Source organism: Culex quinquefasciatus, chromosome 2, assembly GCF_015732765.1.
Source record: "Culex quinquefasciatus strain JHB chromosome 2, VPISU_Cqui_1.0_pri_paternal, whole genome shotgun sequence".
NCBI classification, from domain to species: Eukaryota; Metazoa; Arthropoda; class Insecta; order Diptera; family Culicidae; genus Culex; species Culex quinquefasciatus.
In genome coordinates, this window is record NC_051862.1 from 63895030 (window position 1) to 63912404 (window position 17375).

At 35.9% G+C, this 17375-nt stretch overlaps 1 protein-coding gene across 5 annotated transcripts in view; it reads right to left on the reverse strand.

The window, feature by feature from the left end:
* The window catches only part of LOC6053099, a 205246-nt gene that overhangs the window by 64096 nt on the left and 123775 nt on the right, over window positions 1-17375 (reverse strand). For all 5 annotated transcript variants that reach the window (XM_038252323.1, XM_038252322.1, XM_038252324.1 and 2 more), the window contains one exon: window positions 11557-11800. In XM_038252323.1, coding sequence (XP_038108251.1) covers window positions 11557-11800 — 244 coding nt within the window. The remainder of the gene's footprint in view (window positions 1-11556; window positions 11801-17375) is intronic.

The following is a 17375-nucleotide window of genomic DNA, read 5'->3' on the forward strand; positions in this document are numbered from 1 at the left end:
CTTTTTCAAGTTATAGTTTTCTGCAAGTTAATTTTTTTTCTTGATATTTTTTTCAAGAAACAATGATGGATCATTCCCCTTCTTTTCTTTTCTGTATCTCACCAATAGTTCATTTTATTTTGAGGTTTACATTGATTATTATGTAAAATTGTCCGGGGAACACGACGGGGATAAAATAAAAAAAATAAAATATAATGATGTGGTCAAAACTTAATTTTAGTACTTAAAACGTTAAAATATAATAGGGGTGGGTATTCAAGGGTTAAAATTGTATTTTTATCGAATTCCTTGGACAATTTTCTATAAAATGCAACCTGTAGAAGGTCTTTTGCTCAAAAAGTTGCAAAGTTATGATTAAAAGAAAAAAAGGTTTTTTAGAAAATCGTCAAAAAAGAGAGCGGTGCCAAAATAGAGGGATGGTCCAATCAGCACCAAACTTGTGATATCTGTTAACTATTGATAAATGAACGTTCTCTCCAAGTTTGGTCCAAATCTGTGAAGGTCGAGTCCAAAAGTGTACATAGTTGAACTTGAATGACCCTTATTTGTTTTTTTTTCAACTTAGTTTTATTCGTGGGTTTTAAATTTGAAGTATAACGATTAATTTCGATATTTAGTTTCTTTTTCAACTAAAAAAAACTCAATTCTCAAATAATTTAATGTACACTTGTCAATTCATTAGGAATGCAAAATCTCGAATATTTTTAAAAAAATATCAGATTTTGAACGTCGTTCTAAAATTTAACCAAATCAGGACGGATAAGATTAACAAAAATTCAATAATAACTCGATTATTCAACGGTTTTTAAAAACTTCAGATAAACAAATCAAAGAAAAAAACTTTTTTTTTCGCATTGTTTTATTTTCATACTTTTATCATTTTAGTGATTGATTGCCTGTTACAGTACCAATTTTTCTCAATATTTCATCACCACCATCTTGGATTCCGTTTCCAAATAATTTAAGATCTTTATTGGGATATATTTGAGACACCGCAAAAGCTTTAAGATGTTTAACTGTGTTGAAACATCTTGAAATTGTGATCAACGCAAAAAACTGAATTTAAAATTATTTTCAGTTAGTTGGAATTTTAACTCGAAAAAAATATTGCACTATTTTGTTTAATTTTATCTTAAAAGTTAACTAGGGGACCATCCACAAACCACGTGGACACAATTTTCCATAAAAAAAAAAAATGTTTTTGTATGGAGCTTGAAAATCAGGATTGGGCAGACATAAATGAGCAATTCTCTACAAAATCGGTCTTTTTTCTTCAGTTTTAATTTTTGTATTTTTTAATCCGGCTAAAACTTTTTTGGTGCCTTCGGTATGCCCAAAGAAGCCATTTTGCATCATTAGTTTATCCATATAATTTTCCATACAAATTTGGCAGCTGTCCATACAAAAATGATGTATGAAAATTCAAAAATCTGTATCTTTGGAAAGAATTTTTTGATCGATTTGGTGTCTTCGGCAAAGTTGTAGGTATGGATACGGACTACACTGTAAAAAAATGATACACGGTAAAAAAAAAATGGTGATTTTTTATTTAAATTTTTATCACTATAACTTGATTTGCAAAAAAACACTATTTTTTTTTTTTTGATATGTTTTAGAGGACATAAAATGCCAACTTTTCAGAAATTTCCAGGTTGTGCAAAAAATCATTGAGCGAGTTATGAATTTTTGAATCAATACTGATTTTTTCAAAAAATCGAAATATTGGTCGCAAAAATGTTTCAACTTCATTTTTCGATGTTAAATCGAATTTGCAATCAAAAAGTACTTTAGTGAAATTTTGATAAAGTGCACCGTTTTCATGTTAAATCAATTTTTAGGTGACTTTTTTGAAAAAAGTCGCAGTTTTTCATTTTTTAAAATTAGTGCACATGCACATGTTTGCCCACTTTTGAAAAAAATATTTTTGAAAAGCTGAGAAAATTCTCTATATTTTGCTTCTTGGGACTTTGTTGATACGATCTTTAGTTGCTGAGATATTGCAATGCAAAGGTTTAAAAACAGGAAAATTGATGTTTTCTAAGTCTCACCCAAACAGCCCACCATTTTTCAATGTCGATATCTCAGCAACTAATGGTCCGATTTTCAATGTTAATGTATGAAACATTTGTAAAATTTTCCGATCTTTTCGAAAACAATATTTTCAAAATTTTCAAATCAAGACTAACATTTTAAAAGGGCGTAGTATTGAATGTTTATCAAAATTTCACTAAAGTACTTTTTGATTGCAAATTTGATTTAACATCGAAAAATGAAGTTGAAAAATTTTTGCGACCAATATTTCGATTTTTTTTGAAAAAATCAGTATTCATTCAAAAATTCATAACTCGCTCAATGATTTTTTGCACAACCTGGAAATTTCTGAAAAGTTGGCATTTTATGTCCTCTAAAACATATAAAAAAATAAAAAATAATAAAAATAGTGTTTTTTTGCAAATCAAGTTTTAGTGATAAAAGTTAAATAAAAAATCACCAATTTTTTTTACCGTGTATCATTTTTTTCCAGTGTAGTCCGTATCCATACCTACAACTTTGCCGAAGACACCAAATCGATCAAAAAATTCCTTCAAAAGATACAGATTTTTGAATTTTCATACATCATTCTTGTATGGACAGCTGCCAAATTTGTATGGAAAATTATATGGACAAACTAATGATGCAAAATGGCTTCTTTTGGCATACCGAAGGCACTGAAAAAGTTTCAGCCGGATTAAAAAATACAAAAAATAAAATTGAAGAAAAAAGACCGATTTCGTAGAGAATTGCTCAGCAGCAAGAATAAATGGACTAGTAGCAATAAATGTAATAAGTAGTAATTTACTGATTTTTGTTTTGTTTTTAATATCGATTAAATTTCGATATTTAGTTTCCTTTTAACTAAAAAAATACTAAATTTTCAAATAATTTAAGATACACTAGTCAATTCATTTGGAAAATATTCAAAATCTCGAATATTTTATATTTTTTATCAGATTTTGAACGTCATTCTATAATTTAACTAAATTAGAGCGGATTAGGAAACAAAAATTCAATACTAACTCGATTATTCAAAGGTTTATTAAATCTTCAGATAAACGAACCAATGAAATAAAAAAAATTTTCGCATTGTTTTATTTTCTTATTTTAAACATTAAATTCGAGTTCTGCGATCAATTTTTAGTTAAATTTTAGTGATTGATTGCCTGTTACAGTACCAATTTTTCTCAATATTTCATCATCACCAACTTGGATTCCGTTGCACTTTTTTGTTTTCATTTTATCTGTAAAGGTAACCAGATAGTTTTGTCACATTTCAGTAGTTCAATTCCGAATATTTAACAGGATTTGGCAGACATAAATACAAATTAACAAAAAGAAAGAATAATAATAAATTTTGCTTTGTTTCCAACCTAATTTTGTTTTGATTTTAAAGTCTTAAGCATTTGACTCATTAAAACTCTCACAAATATAAAATTGCCATGATGAAAATAGAATACACGAAACTTTTACGCATCTTTCAATACACTTAAAATCAAATGAAAAATTGCAGATTTTTTTCAATATTCTTAAACGAATAAATATTTAAATAAAACAAATATACTGAACTTGTTTCAAAACACAACAATTATTTCAAGATGTCACCACATCAAAACAAGAAAGCCACACACATGCCTTACCGAAAACCTACCTCAAACACCCGCAAACGTCACGCAAAAGGCAAATACACACACATTCCCATTCTAAAAGTCTTCGCCAAGCACGAGGACGAACGCACGATGGAAAATTGTTTTCCTTTGACATTTCTTTTTTCTGTTTGTTTTCTTCACCAGAACCCGATGCCGAACCATTATTACGATTTCCACAACTTTGGCAAAAACGACCAAAGCAAACGAGAAGAAAAGAGCAAACAACCATTCGTCTCCATCGGAATTACGTACAGAGCACACACATGCTAACACACAAATACATCCCCCTGATGAGCTCGTTTGGGTGGGTTGCCTAGCGTTAGGAGATTAAGCACTTGAGCCGGATGTTGTTGTTGGGTGAAATCTGATACACCGAGAGGAACAGAGCAAACACACGTCATGCCGGCAAATGGATGCCGCATGACGTATGAGTTTAAATGGTGAGGCCATATTAGTTCTGTTAGGTAGAATTTCCGAAAAACTGGAAGGTTGGTAAAATTGTTAAATTCAAAATGAACCTTTTTTAAATCATAAACAAAATACTTAAAAATAAGTTTCAATTGATATTGTAGCTGGTAACACCGTATCAAACGACACTCTTCTGCAAATATCAGCTCTGCAGCACATCTAACTACAGGCGTATTTAGGAAACCGGTTCGGGCAAGTGTGTTCAAACAGAAATCGGAAAAGACACTCTGCTCGGTGTCGGCTTGGTGGTGGTAACGATGATGGTAACAGCTGGGTGTGTCTGTTGCTGTGGTACACCGAAAAGCATGCGAGAGAGGATTGCGTTGTTGCATTGGTTTTGTTGGGCTGTCGGGCGGCTTGCGGAGAGTGCGATAAAAGTGGATTGTTGTGTCACGGCGCGTGATGTTTCGTAGCGGAGTTGCGTCCGTCGTATGGTTTTGTACGGATATGGTATAGCTGCAGGGGTATTTTGTTTTTGAGTGGAATGGTGAAACGGTTTTAATTTTAGAGAATATTAGTGTGCTTGTGGATGATGGGGTTTAGTTGGTTGGATTATCATCAACATTTTTTTGAATTGTCATTTTATTCAATAATCTTCTGGAGAGAACCAAAGTTTACTTAAATCTGTTAAAAAAGCATTAAAAATTTTGAAGCTAAATGCAAATAATTATGTTCATTGAACAATTTTTCTATGGTCGATTTTCAATGATTTTATAAACTGTTCAAAATATGAGGGTGACTGAATCATTATTTTAGTTTTTTTCAACTCTTTAGGCTAGTACAAATTTTATTTGAAGTTTTGTCACCCCCAACCCCCCCTTTCCCCTCCCCTTCAAAGTTGGCCCAAAAAATCAGGGGACAAAAATGTATTTTTTCAAAAAACTTCAAAATGTCTGAAATCAACATTAATTGCATTCCCTGCGTTTAGAATCATTTTTAGCATGTTTGGGTTGATTTAAAAATCATTAGAATTTTTGAAAATTTTAGTATCGAAAAAAGTTTTTTACGCTAAAATTTTTGTTTTCGTCAAATCTTTTACTTATTTTCCATCATCCCGGTACGAGAATCGAACTCACGACCTCTGGATTGGAAACCCAGCACGCCGCTAGTCGAAACCCATCCCCTACCGGTCAGTATTCCCAGTGAGCATATTTACTCTTTTAAGGGATCTGACTTTGCCGAGCCAGACAGGAATCGAACCCATTATCTTCCGCTTACAAGGCGAAACCCGTAACCTCACGGCCACGGAAGCTCGGCCTTGCCTTTTTTGAAAACTAATGTCTGCAAAAAAACTGAACTAGTGTAAAATGCATTTTAAACACTTTTAGCATTCAAATTTTGATACAATGGCTTGTTATTTCATTTTTTTGGCCCTCTTCCCTTGACCTCAGACAGAGCCGAGGTACAAAAATTTTGAAAAAAATTTGCGGCCTTATTCTTTTAACTTAAATTTCGCTCTCCTTTTTATAGGGCAATCCACTGAAAACAATTTTAAATGCATTTATGAGTAGCAGGTCGTCAAATTTTCCCGGGAAAGGGGATTTTCTTTATGAATCCCGGGAAATTCCAAAAAGTCCTAATAAAATCCTAGAAAATTTGAATTTTTGAGTTTAATTTTTACAATTTTGGAATAAAAAGCATAAAATACGTTAAGGCAGTAATTTGCAGATGCTCCCTTAAAGTCTGAGCCACTGTAATTCTAGGCAACCGCTACATAGGTCATCCTTGTGGCCCTGTTGGTTAAAACATCAAATCAAATCAAAATAAAAAAAAAAAACCATGAAAAACGCTTAAGAGATGATTGCAGGAATGATTCTGCTAAAAAATCCTAAAAACAAAGATTTTTTTTTTATTAAATATATCATTTAATATATAACTTTCTAATAATAGTTAAATTTCTTTTACATGTCAAGTGCTTCATTTTGTTGTACTTTTCATTTTATTATTAACTGATCACATTAATTTTATTAACTTCAAATTGTTTTACATTTTTGCATTGAATGGAATACATCTGGGTTAAAATGAAAAACATCACTGTAACTCCTTAATACAAAGAGAATTTATTAAAATTTATAATTTCCTTTTTTTGGTTCTGTGGCTCCAAAGTTCAATATATTTAAAATTAATTTAACTTTCATATTTTATTTTAAAAGGATAAATTAAAGTTTAAAAATGTATCTTAAAATTGTAAGCAGAAATATTATTTTAGGAGATGCAGAATTTCGCCCTCATCTGCATGATTTTTTGTACTATACCATATTTATTTTGTCATTTTTAAATCCTGACTGAAAAGAATATCTTCTATTATTTTTGTCAAACATTTTTCAATTGAGTTTTTTTTTAAGACAACAGCTTCAAAAACTCCAGCATATTTTAAAGAGAAACAACAATGTAATGTATAATTTTAAATAAATGAATAAAAGTTCAGAATAAAATGTTTTGTAATACAAAATGGAAGTTCCAAAAAAACATAAATTTTGGATCAAAGATTTATAGAAAAAAAATAAACATAATTATTGATTACTGTGATATTGATGAAAAAAGTCAAGTCCGATATATTTGTTTACCAACATTTTGGGTTTTTTTGTCTCAATGTTCTGAATCAAAACATCACAAAACATGTATTTTTATTGGAATTCTGGAATTGTACCACATTTTTCACAAAGAAATCATAACGCGATTCAAAATTCTGTCCAACAATTGGATCCTAAAATGAAGCTTAGATTGCTGATATTGTTGTTTACAGCGATAAAGCTTATATTTCTGAGTTCAATGACCCTTTGTACGACCACAAAGAGTTTAAAATGGATTTTAAATCAATTTTGAAAAATTAACCTCGCGGTCCTTCTTGACAGAAAAGCTCCTACTTGACAGCTCGTTCCAAGGGACCATAGTTGATCCGTCGAAAAAATGTTGTCTTGTCAATACATTTTTTTTTTTTCATATGGTCCCCTTGGAACGAGCTGTCAAGTAGGACCTTTTCTGTCAAGAAGGGCCGTGAAATTATTTAAAAAAAATGAATTAAAAATCCGCTTTAAATCCTTTGCGGTTGTTCAAAGGGTCATTGTACTCAGAAAAAGCTTTATCATTACGAGCAATAATATCGCAAATTTAAACTTAATTTTAGGACCCAATTAAACAATTACAAAAAAATACAAAAATTGTGTTACAAAAAATCAATGATTTTTTTCTACATGAAAAACTAGAGCTCGGATTCCTGATCAATCAAATAACCTCTCAAGACAAAGTTTCACGCAAATTGAAGAGGGGTCGGGGCAACTGCCGTGTGAGTTGATGATCTTTTCATCCATTATTTTGATGTTTCACTAAAAATAGTTTTTTGATTGATTTTTGGGAGAGTAGACACAGAATAACAGAGTTATTACATAGATTTCCAAATTTTAAGCCTTAGGTGCTCTAAAAACCGTTGTTCCTATTCAGACTGTAGTCCCGATTCACCCCAGTTGAAGGTATGCAAAGTTTGAGGCAAATAAAAAAAAACTACTTTGATTCAGTTAATCTAAGTGTATCCTAAGACATTTTTGGCATTGGAAATTTTTCTGAAGCAATGGCGGGCCGGAACTAATATTTAATAAAAGTTGAAAAAAGTAAAAAGTATATCTTGATTTTAAGAATAAAACACAAAAATAACTTTCAAAAATGTGTTTATCTGACATATTTTAATTTTTGTTTGTTTAAAATTGTATAGTAATTGTTTTTGACGATTGCAATCAAATACCTCGATATAATTTAAAAAGAACTTTCAAATTTCAATGGTCGTTGCAATTTTTTAAATTTAATTTCTACAACACTACAATAAAAAAAATCAATGAGACATGATAAAATTTATTCAAACGAAATTTGGAGTCGAATATCTCTTACAAAAAAAAAAACCTTGTCGAACACCTTTATTCAAATATTATGAAAAAATATTTTAAAATGATTTTAAACACAGAAAATTTAATATATTTTTGCTCCCTTATTTCTTGACTCATTTTGAGACATTTTTTAATATTTTCAAAATATTTGCAGCGATTAGTACGAATAATTATCTTTTTTAAGCTTTTTTTCTAAAAAAACATTATCACAGAAAATTTGTTTTGGAAAAATACATTAGTTTTTGCTTAGTTATTTATTTAAAAAAAATAGAAAAAAACTTCAATGTTAAGTAAACACAGTTAAAACTAAAGGAAATTAAAATTTAGAGTCATTTTGTACATTTTTAGACAACAATCCAAGTTTTGTTTTTATAAATTTCACAATTTTATGGAATGGATAATTTTATTTTCCTGCATCATTTTTCAGTTTAAAATATTAATACAGAAATTATAAGAATTAAATTCAAACATGATGATTGTTGTTATAATATGTTAAAATTTAAACTCAAGCTTACTTTTTTTAATTCAGACAATCAATTTATTTATTAAATATTTCATGATCAGCCTTAAGGGCCGGCCATCGAACTATTTTGAAAAGACGTCGCGGGCCGGATGAAATGGCTTCACGGGCCGGATCCGGCCCGCGGGCCGGACGTTGGGCAGGCCTGTTTTAAGTAATAATATTAATTGTGAATTTCTCTTATCAAACATTTAAAAAAATCTGGTTTTTAAGCAAACGACGGGATCAAAACATGAGGATCAATCTAATTACGAAGGAACAAATTTCATGGTTACTTTTAGAAGAAATTTGAAAAAAATGCTGATTGCTTAAATTTAGGACCAAGAGTTATGTTTTGACGTATTCTGTTCCCTTCTCAAAACAAAATTATTTTCATATGAACTAATATTTTACAGAGCATTGCATAATTTGTTCTTCGAAATATACAAACAAATAATTATCTAATCAAAACACTTTTATCAAACACGATTCTAACCGTAATCTAGGAACCTCACTATTTGTAAACACAGTTATCTCTCAAAACACACACACACACACTACAGTTCTCGTGCCGAGTTTGATGACATAATGCATCAAAACAAACCATCCATTCCGGGACGGCGCGTCAACAGTTTTTATTTTATTTTTTCAGCACTCGATCCAGTCATACTGTCTGATGATGATGATGGCGATACAAATTCACACCGTCTGGTTTGGATCGCCCACCTTTAGACTGAGTCGTCTGCTTTAAAACCGCCCTCGTTCTACACGATTCTCGATGTTGAATGTGCATACATTTTAAAGAATTTGGGAATGTTTGCGTGTTGGAAAGACGAAGTAGACGATGGTACACAATTTGAGATGCTCAATTTTGTAATTCTTTAGGATGAGGTCTGTGAAAAAAAATCGTTAAAGTCATCAGGAAATCTTCGAACTTCAACTCATCACATCAACTCGACAATTTCCCTTTTACGTGGAGATGATGACTCATACCACTAGTTCGAAGAGTTCTACCACACTCACTTCTAGGAAATTTCAATTACCGACTCGTTGAAATGATTGGTGACGGCAATGGTGATGATGATACGGTCGACCCTCTTTCGAGGAACATAAAACTAACAACTGTGAGAAGTGCCTGCGAGTTGGCGAAAACTTTTAAGCAAATTCAATTCAATTCAATTCATGTTTATTTGTTGTACTAATCAGAATACAATTTGCTTAACTAATAACAGAATGCAGAGTTTTGGAGATCCTTACAACTACAAATAAATTCAAATATAATCAATTGGATGAAATAAATTCAGTTTCAGTCGGTTAAGCGAGAGCAGAAAAAACTTTCTAAAATAACTGCTACTATTACTATGGAAAGAGAAGGAGGATAGGAAAGCTTAAATATATATCACAGAAAAAAAAAAATCAGTTCGTTACTGAAGGCGAAGACTATTCCACAGTGTGTGAGCTTGCACCTATGCAGGGCATAGGTACTTCCCCATCAGCTCTTGCAGCGCGAAGAACTGCTCCAGCTTGTTTCGGCAAGTGTTTAGCCGCGTAAACATGTCCCTCGCAAGGGAGAGGAATTCGGTGAGGGTGAATAAATTACCATCACTGTTGCTGTCCGGGGTTGGACCGTTTGCGGTAGCCGCCACGCTGGCGTAAGTACGCCCGAATCCAGGAGGATTCGTTTGACGGGGTTCGGTTGAGGGTTGACCTGTCGAAGTCCTTGAGGAATGTGGTGCTGGCTTTTTCCTCTTCTCCAGCGCCTCGAGGTAGGTCTTCCTAGCGGTGCACCCACGGTAATTGGCAGTGTGGTTACCGTCACAGTTAGCACACTTCACGTTCCGCTTGTTTTGCTCGGCTTGGTTGTCCTTTCCCAGGGATGCTTTCTTGGGCAGCGTGCATGCAGCCGTGAGGTGGGCTGCGCTGCACTTGACACACTTCGGCGCCAAAGTGCAGTTCCGGGAACCGTGCCCAAAACGTTGGCATCGGTGACATTGGGCAGCATCGGAAGGCCGCTTACTGAAGTATCTCCAGCTCACCATGAATCCTTCCAGCGATTTAACTTTGCGCAGGTCCTGGATCTTAACGGAACCGCGTTCGAAGTACAGTAGCCAGAGAATCTGGTCTCCGACCTCGGTTACCTTATGCGAGAGCACTTTAGCTTCTCGCGGATAAATATTTTTTTTCGCGAGAATTACATCCACGAACTCCTTGGGTGGCACTAGGATGGAGAACCCAGTCACCACTACCTTTACCGGAAGGTTTTCCGGCGAATCATGCGTGTAGTACTGAATGTTTGCATGTTTCAGCGTTTTCAGCACTTTCTCGAAACGCGGGCGATCTCGTGTGATGATGTTTACGGACGACTTGTTAATACGCATTAGGTATTGACAGTCGGCATCCGCCAATGCTCCCTCGATTTCAACAGCTGGGCGACCAGGCACTGTAATCGGTGGCATTTTTTTGTTCGATTTTTTGACTCTTGCTCCCCGCGGTGGAGGTGCCCTTAGCCTGCGACGGTGTAGTAGTAACACCATCGCCACCACTGACGTCGTCGTCGTCGTCTCCTTTGTTGTCATCAGACAACGCAGCGAAACCGTTTGAGGTTGGAACCGCCGTCGAGGAAGTTCCCGGCTTGTTGGTGGACAATCCACTGGTTCCGGGTTGATCCGGGTTGGCAAGTGCCGCTAGTCCACGCGTACGTATGGGGCTACGCGCAGGTACGTAGTTGGATGGCAGCTTCAGCAGGTTTGTTGACCGTTTGGAGCCAGACGAGGAGGTCTTTCCGATGCTGCTGCAGGAACTGGCCCGGCCACGTCCTCGAGGTGCACTCGAGCTGCCACGGCCGCGGGTGTTCCTGCCCATCGTGCGGGGAAGAACTCGCGATTAAAACAACGCACTTTCACCGTAAATCGAAAAAAATTCGCGGAGCATCAACACAGGCGATGTTGCTGCGAACAGGGTAACGACCCCAATCAATTTTAAGCAAATTAAAACCGAAAACCCCAAAAATCAAGCCAAACTGCCTTACCTTGCTGGTGATGCTGATGGTGGTGCTGGAGATGCTGCAGATGTTCCGGGGTGGTGATGGTGATGGGCATGTCGTTCGGGTCCAGCATCATGCTGCCGTGACCCGGGCCGGCCATGGTTCCCGGGGGTCCTCCTCCGCCGCCGCTACTGTGACTGATGCCATCGCTGCTGGCTGCAGACGCCGCCGGGGGACACTCCAACGGGGGTGAGTTCTCCCGGACACACGACATCAATCCGGCTGACATCTGGGTTTAAGGAATGTGGCCGCCCAGAAGAAGCAAATGGAGAAAAGAAAAGAAAGAAACGAATACTTGCGATGAGAAACAACTTAGGAGAAACGGAAGGGGTCGATGGTGTGGCTGCGGTGGTGGTGATTCATAAAATGGTTTAATGGCGAATGACGGCGATGAGATGCAACTAGTCAATAAAGGAAGATGCTGTTACACTGAAGAGCATCATTGCATAAATTCTCTGCAAAATCCTCAGTTAATTTCCAGCGAATTTCAAAATTGTGTACGAGAAAATGTATTCATTAAATATTGGAGTTCTCTGAAGAAATCCACAAATGTGGCCACGTTTCGACAACCGCCGGTATAAACACAGAAGCTAACGAGCCACTAAATCAGATATGGACGATAAACTAGTCGTCGAGTTATGGTCGCGTCGTTCACCGACTGCAGTTCCGTCTCGCTCTATCCGCGACCATGTGGAATCAATCTTCATTATGGTTATGACAAGTGTGGCGGGCGTGCGCGCGTTTCTTGGTCTCGTCTGAGAAGTGCACCCATTCTGGAACATAAGTACAATGTCGTCGGCTGGGTTGGGCATGCGGCTGAAGTGTGCACATTGTGCATTTATCATTGAACTTAGGAAAACAACGTCGCGACGGTCGTTTGTTTGTTGAGACAGTTGCAGTGGAATGTTGAGAACGGCGTATTGCATGCTGTTCCGGAATTTGGAACGGACTTTGAGTTAGAGTAGGGTTGTCAATTTAATTATATTCGTGTATTCAAATCTTACAGATTTAAAGTCTTCAAGTCTAGGAGTTGGCTTTTAAGCCATTTAAACTAGATCAATATTGGAAAGTTCTCTGACTAACATCAAACGGAAGTCAACTACACACAAAAAAATATTTCCGAATGTTACATCATTAATGATGTAACATTTGATGTAAATTTGCAACAAATTATACGTAAAAACGTGATTTTACGTGTGATTCAACCGTTTACGTCGAATCTCAAGTTTACATCAACTGAGTTTACATGTGATTCATTTTTTCCGTGTCGAGTAAATTCACATATTTTTTTCTGTGTACGTTTCTCGCAATCAGTTCCAAGAAAAGGTTCCACTCAGCACCCTTCATCTACAGAACAATCTTGGTCTTTATCGTTCAAAGGCCCTCAATGACCCCGCTGCTAGACCATGCACCCTTCTTCCGTCAACGACTTCAACTAGCACAAAGAGATTGCATCGAGGCCTCGACTCTACTGGATGTCACTGATTTTTATTATGATTGGCCTTTTGACTGGAACCTTCTTCGCCAGATTGAATCACTATCAACCACAGCATCAAGTTCTCCGCTTAATCAGCTACTCGAAGAAGCTGCTTGGAGCACATGTCAACACTTGACTCTTGCGTTTGATGTCGATGCTGGTGTGACATACTAGCGCAGATTGAAACTGTCAGTCTCTGTCATCGGACAACTAATGAATTCCAGGGTCAGCACGGAGCAAACTCCGTCGGCAGACGCAATTAACACGGTGTTTTTCGGTGTTTTTTTCGAGCGACTTAATCTTTGACACTTTTTGGGACCACTCGTTAGTTGCAAGTCGTTAGCAAGAAATGGTTGGGGAGATGTTTATGTAGTCGAGATGAAAAGTTAAACACGAATTACCATAACGAGATGGAGGCGGTTTTGCCTTCCTCACCTCACTGAGGAAAGGCTATAAAATCACTCAGAAAATGAACTTCTTAATTCGACCTTGTAGACCAACCTTCACGTATACCTATCGACTCAGAATCATGTTCTGAGCAAATGTCTGTGTGTGTGTGTGTGTGTGTGTGTGTGTGTAGGGATGTGGGTCTGTGCACCAAAACATATGCACTAGATTATCTCAGCACTGGCTTAACCGATTTGGACCGTTTTGGTCTCATTCGATTTGTCTTGGGGTCCCATAAGTCCCTATTGAAAATTATGAAGTTTAGTGAAGTACTTCAAAAGTTATGCTAAAAAAACGATTTTGGCGTATGTCCGGAAGATTGTAAAAAGGGTGGTTTTTGCAGGAAACCCTATCATGTTATACATTTTCAGAAAGGTATTAAAAAGACCTTTCCAATGTGCACAAAACATTGAAGATCTGACAACCCTATCAAAAGTTATTAGTACTTAAGTGTTATTTATACACTTTTTGGAGGCCGGATCTCAGATATTTTAGTAAAAATGATGTCCGGGTCCATCATGCGACCCATCGTTAGTTAGATAATCAAAAGACCTTTCAAATGAGCCTAAAACATCAAGGATCTGACAACCCTATCAAAAGTTATTGGCACTTAAGTGTTATTTATACACTTTTTGGAGGCCGGATCTCAGATATTTTAGTAAACATGATGTCCGGGTCCATCATGCGACCTGTCGTTAGTTAGATAATCGAAAGACCTTTCAAATGAGTATAAAACATCAAGGATCTGACAACCCTATCAAAAGTTATTGGCACTTAAGTGTTATTTATACACTTTTTGGAGGCCGGATCTCAGATATTTTAGTAAAAATGATGTCCGGGTCCATCATGCGACCCATCGTTAGTTAGATAATCAAAAGACCTTTCAAATTAGCCTAAAACATCAAGGATCTGACAACCCTATCAATAGTTATTGGCACTTAAGTGTTATTTATACACTTTTTGGAGGCCGGATCTCAGATATTTTAGTAAAAATGATGTCCGGGTCCATCATGCGACCCATCGTTAGTTAGATAATCAAAAGACCTTTCAAATGAGCCTAAAACATCAAGGATCTGACAACCCTATCAAAAGTTATTGGCACTTAAGTGTTATTTATACACTTTTTGGAGGCCGGATCTCAGATATTTTAGTAAAAATGATGTCCGGGTCCATCATGCGACCTGTCGTTAGTTAGATAATCGAAAGACCTTTCAAATGAGTCTAAAACATCAAGGATCTGACAACCCTATCAAAAGTTATTGGCACTTAAGTGTTATTTATACACTTTTTGGAGGCCGGATCTCAGATATTTTAGTAAAAATGATGTCCGGGTCCATCATGCGACCCATCGTTAGTTAGATAATCAAAAGACCTTTCAAATTAGCCTAAAACATCAAGGATCTGACAACCCTATCAAAAGTTATTGGCACTTAAGTGTTATTTATACACTTTTTGGAGGCCGGATCTCAGATATTTTAGTAAACATGATGTCCGGGTCAATCATGCGACCTGTCTTTAGTTAGATAATCGAAAGACCTTTCAAATGAGCCTAAAACATCAAGGATCTGACAACCCTATCAAAAGTTATTGGCACTTAAGTGTTATTTATACACTTTTTGGAGGCCGGATCTCAGATATTTTAGTAAAAATGATGTCCGGGTCCATCATGCGACCCATCGTTAGTTAGATAATCAAAAGACCTTTCAAATGAGCCTAAAACATCAAGGATCTGACAACCCTATCAAAAGTTATTGGCACTTAAGTGTTATTTATACACTTTTTGGAGGCCGGATCTCAGATATTTTAGTAAAAATGATGTCCGGGTCCATCATGCGACCCATCGTTAGTTAGATAATCAAAAGACCTTTCAAATGAGCCTAAAACATCAAGGATCTGACAACCCTATCAAAAGTTATTGGCACTTAAGTGTTATTTATACACTTTTTGGAGGCCGGATCTCAGATATTTTAGTAAAAATGATGTCCGGGTCCATCATGCGACCTGTCTTTAGTTAGATAATCGAAAGACCTTTCAAATGAGCCTAATACATTGAGGATCTGACAACCCTTTCAAAAGTTATTAGCACTTAAGTGTTATTTATACACATTTTAGAGGTCGGATTTCAGATATTGTGATAGAAATATTGTCTGAATCTTCCATGCGAACTATCGTTGGATAGGTTTTTTTTTGCCGATGAGCCAGAAAAATTAATGGTCTGCGAACCCTATCAAAAGAAATTAGTAATAAAGTTGATTTGTTAAACATGTTAAGGGAATGTTGCTATTTGTTGCTATTACTGAATGTATTGACTTCATGAATGTGAGGAAGGCACCAACCACCTAAAGGTGGATTAAGTAACGTTTTGAAATAAAGTTTGGAATGAGGACAAACAAATGTAACAGTTATGAACAAAACTTTGTTTTTTAAAGATATTTTCCGGTGAGTAAATAAATCTTCAATTCTTCAAATCTTCAAATATTCAAATATTCAAATATTCAAATATTCAAATCTTCAAATCTTCAAATCTTCAAATCTTCAAATCTTCAAATCTTCAAATCTTCAAATCTTCAAATCTTCAAATCTTCAAATTTTCAAATCTTCAAATCTTCAAATCTTCAAATCTTCAAATCTTCAAATCTTCAAATCTTCAAATCTTCAAATCTTCAAATCTTCAAATCTTCAAATCTTCAAATCTTCAAATCTTTAAATCTTCAAATCTTCAAATCTTCAAATCTTCAAATCTTCAAATCTTCAAATCTTCAAATCTTCAAATCTTCAAATCTTCAAATCTTCAAATCTTCAAATCTTCAAATCTTCAAATCTTTAAATCTTCAAATCTTCAAATCTTCAAATCTTCAAATCTTCAAATCTTCAAATCTTCAAATCTTCAAATCTTCAAATCTTCAAATCTTCAAATCTTCAAATCTTCAAATCTTCAAATCTTCAAATCTTCAAATCTTCAAATCTTCAAATCTTCAAATCTTCAAATCTTCAAATCTTCAAATCTTCAAATCTTCAAATCTTCAAATCTTCAAATCTTCAAATCTTCAAATTTGACCAAAAAATTCAGTGTCGTCTACTTCAACCCGAGCCCTTAAACTTCCCGCCCTCAATGCTACCTCTCAAGAGTGCATCAGTGTCAGGGTCCCTTAAGATTGGTGTCTCGAAAAACCGGTTCCCAACTAGGTGTCGCCCTCTCTCACAGAGTAGCAAAAAGAGAAAGATGTCGCCGACATTCGAAACGAAACGGGAAGCCCTTAGTGCTGACAGGGCAATCAGAAATCAGGTCACCCAAAGTCACCAACGTGCCTTAATTTTGTTTATTCTGAAAGGGTTTCCTGCAACTCTCGCTGTCTGTGCGTACGCAAGGGTTGGGTGGTTTCGAGGAGCCAAGGTTTTATTGCATATAGGTGAACTGAGAAAATTCACAGTGGTCAATTGTTTGAAAAATTGCTGAAATGTAAATGTGTTCAACAATATGAAACGAAGTTTTGCAGGATAGATTGATAGTTATTTCAAAATTTAATATCAATTCAATCAAAATTTGACTATGAATCCCACTGTGCACCCAAAGTCGTTGCAACGGCTACGGAAGACCAATAAATCTTGCCGACGACAGTGTCGTCTGTCGCGCTAGTCTCCCGAAGAAAGTCCGGCCAAAACAACCGTTATTGGTTTGGTCATTTATGGCGGAGGGGGGTGGGGTCCGATGGACCACAACAACTTGAAGACCGGCTGGGCCAGATTCGAGGACCCATATATCAAGGTGATTGCAATCGGTCAACTCGGCGGACGGCGAGACTAGGTCGTCCGATTGTGAATGCAACACGACGATTTAGTGCGGTGCTGTTTGTCGCGAGCGAGTTTGCGACTTGAATGA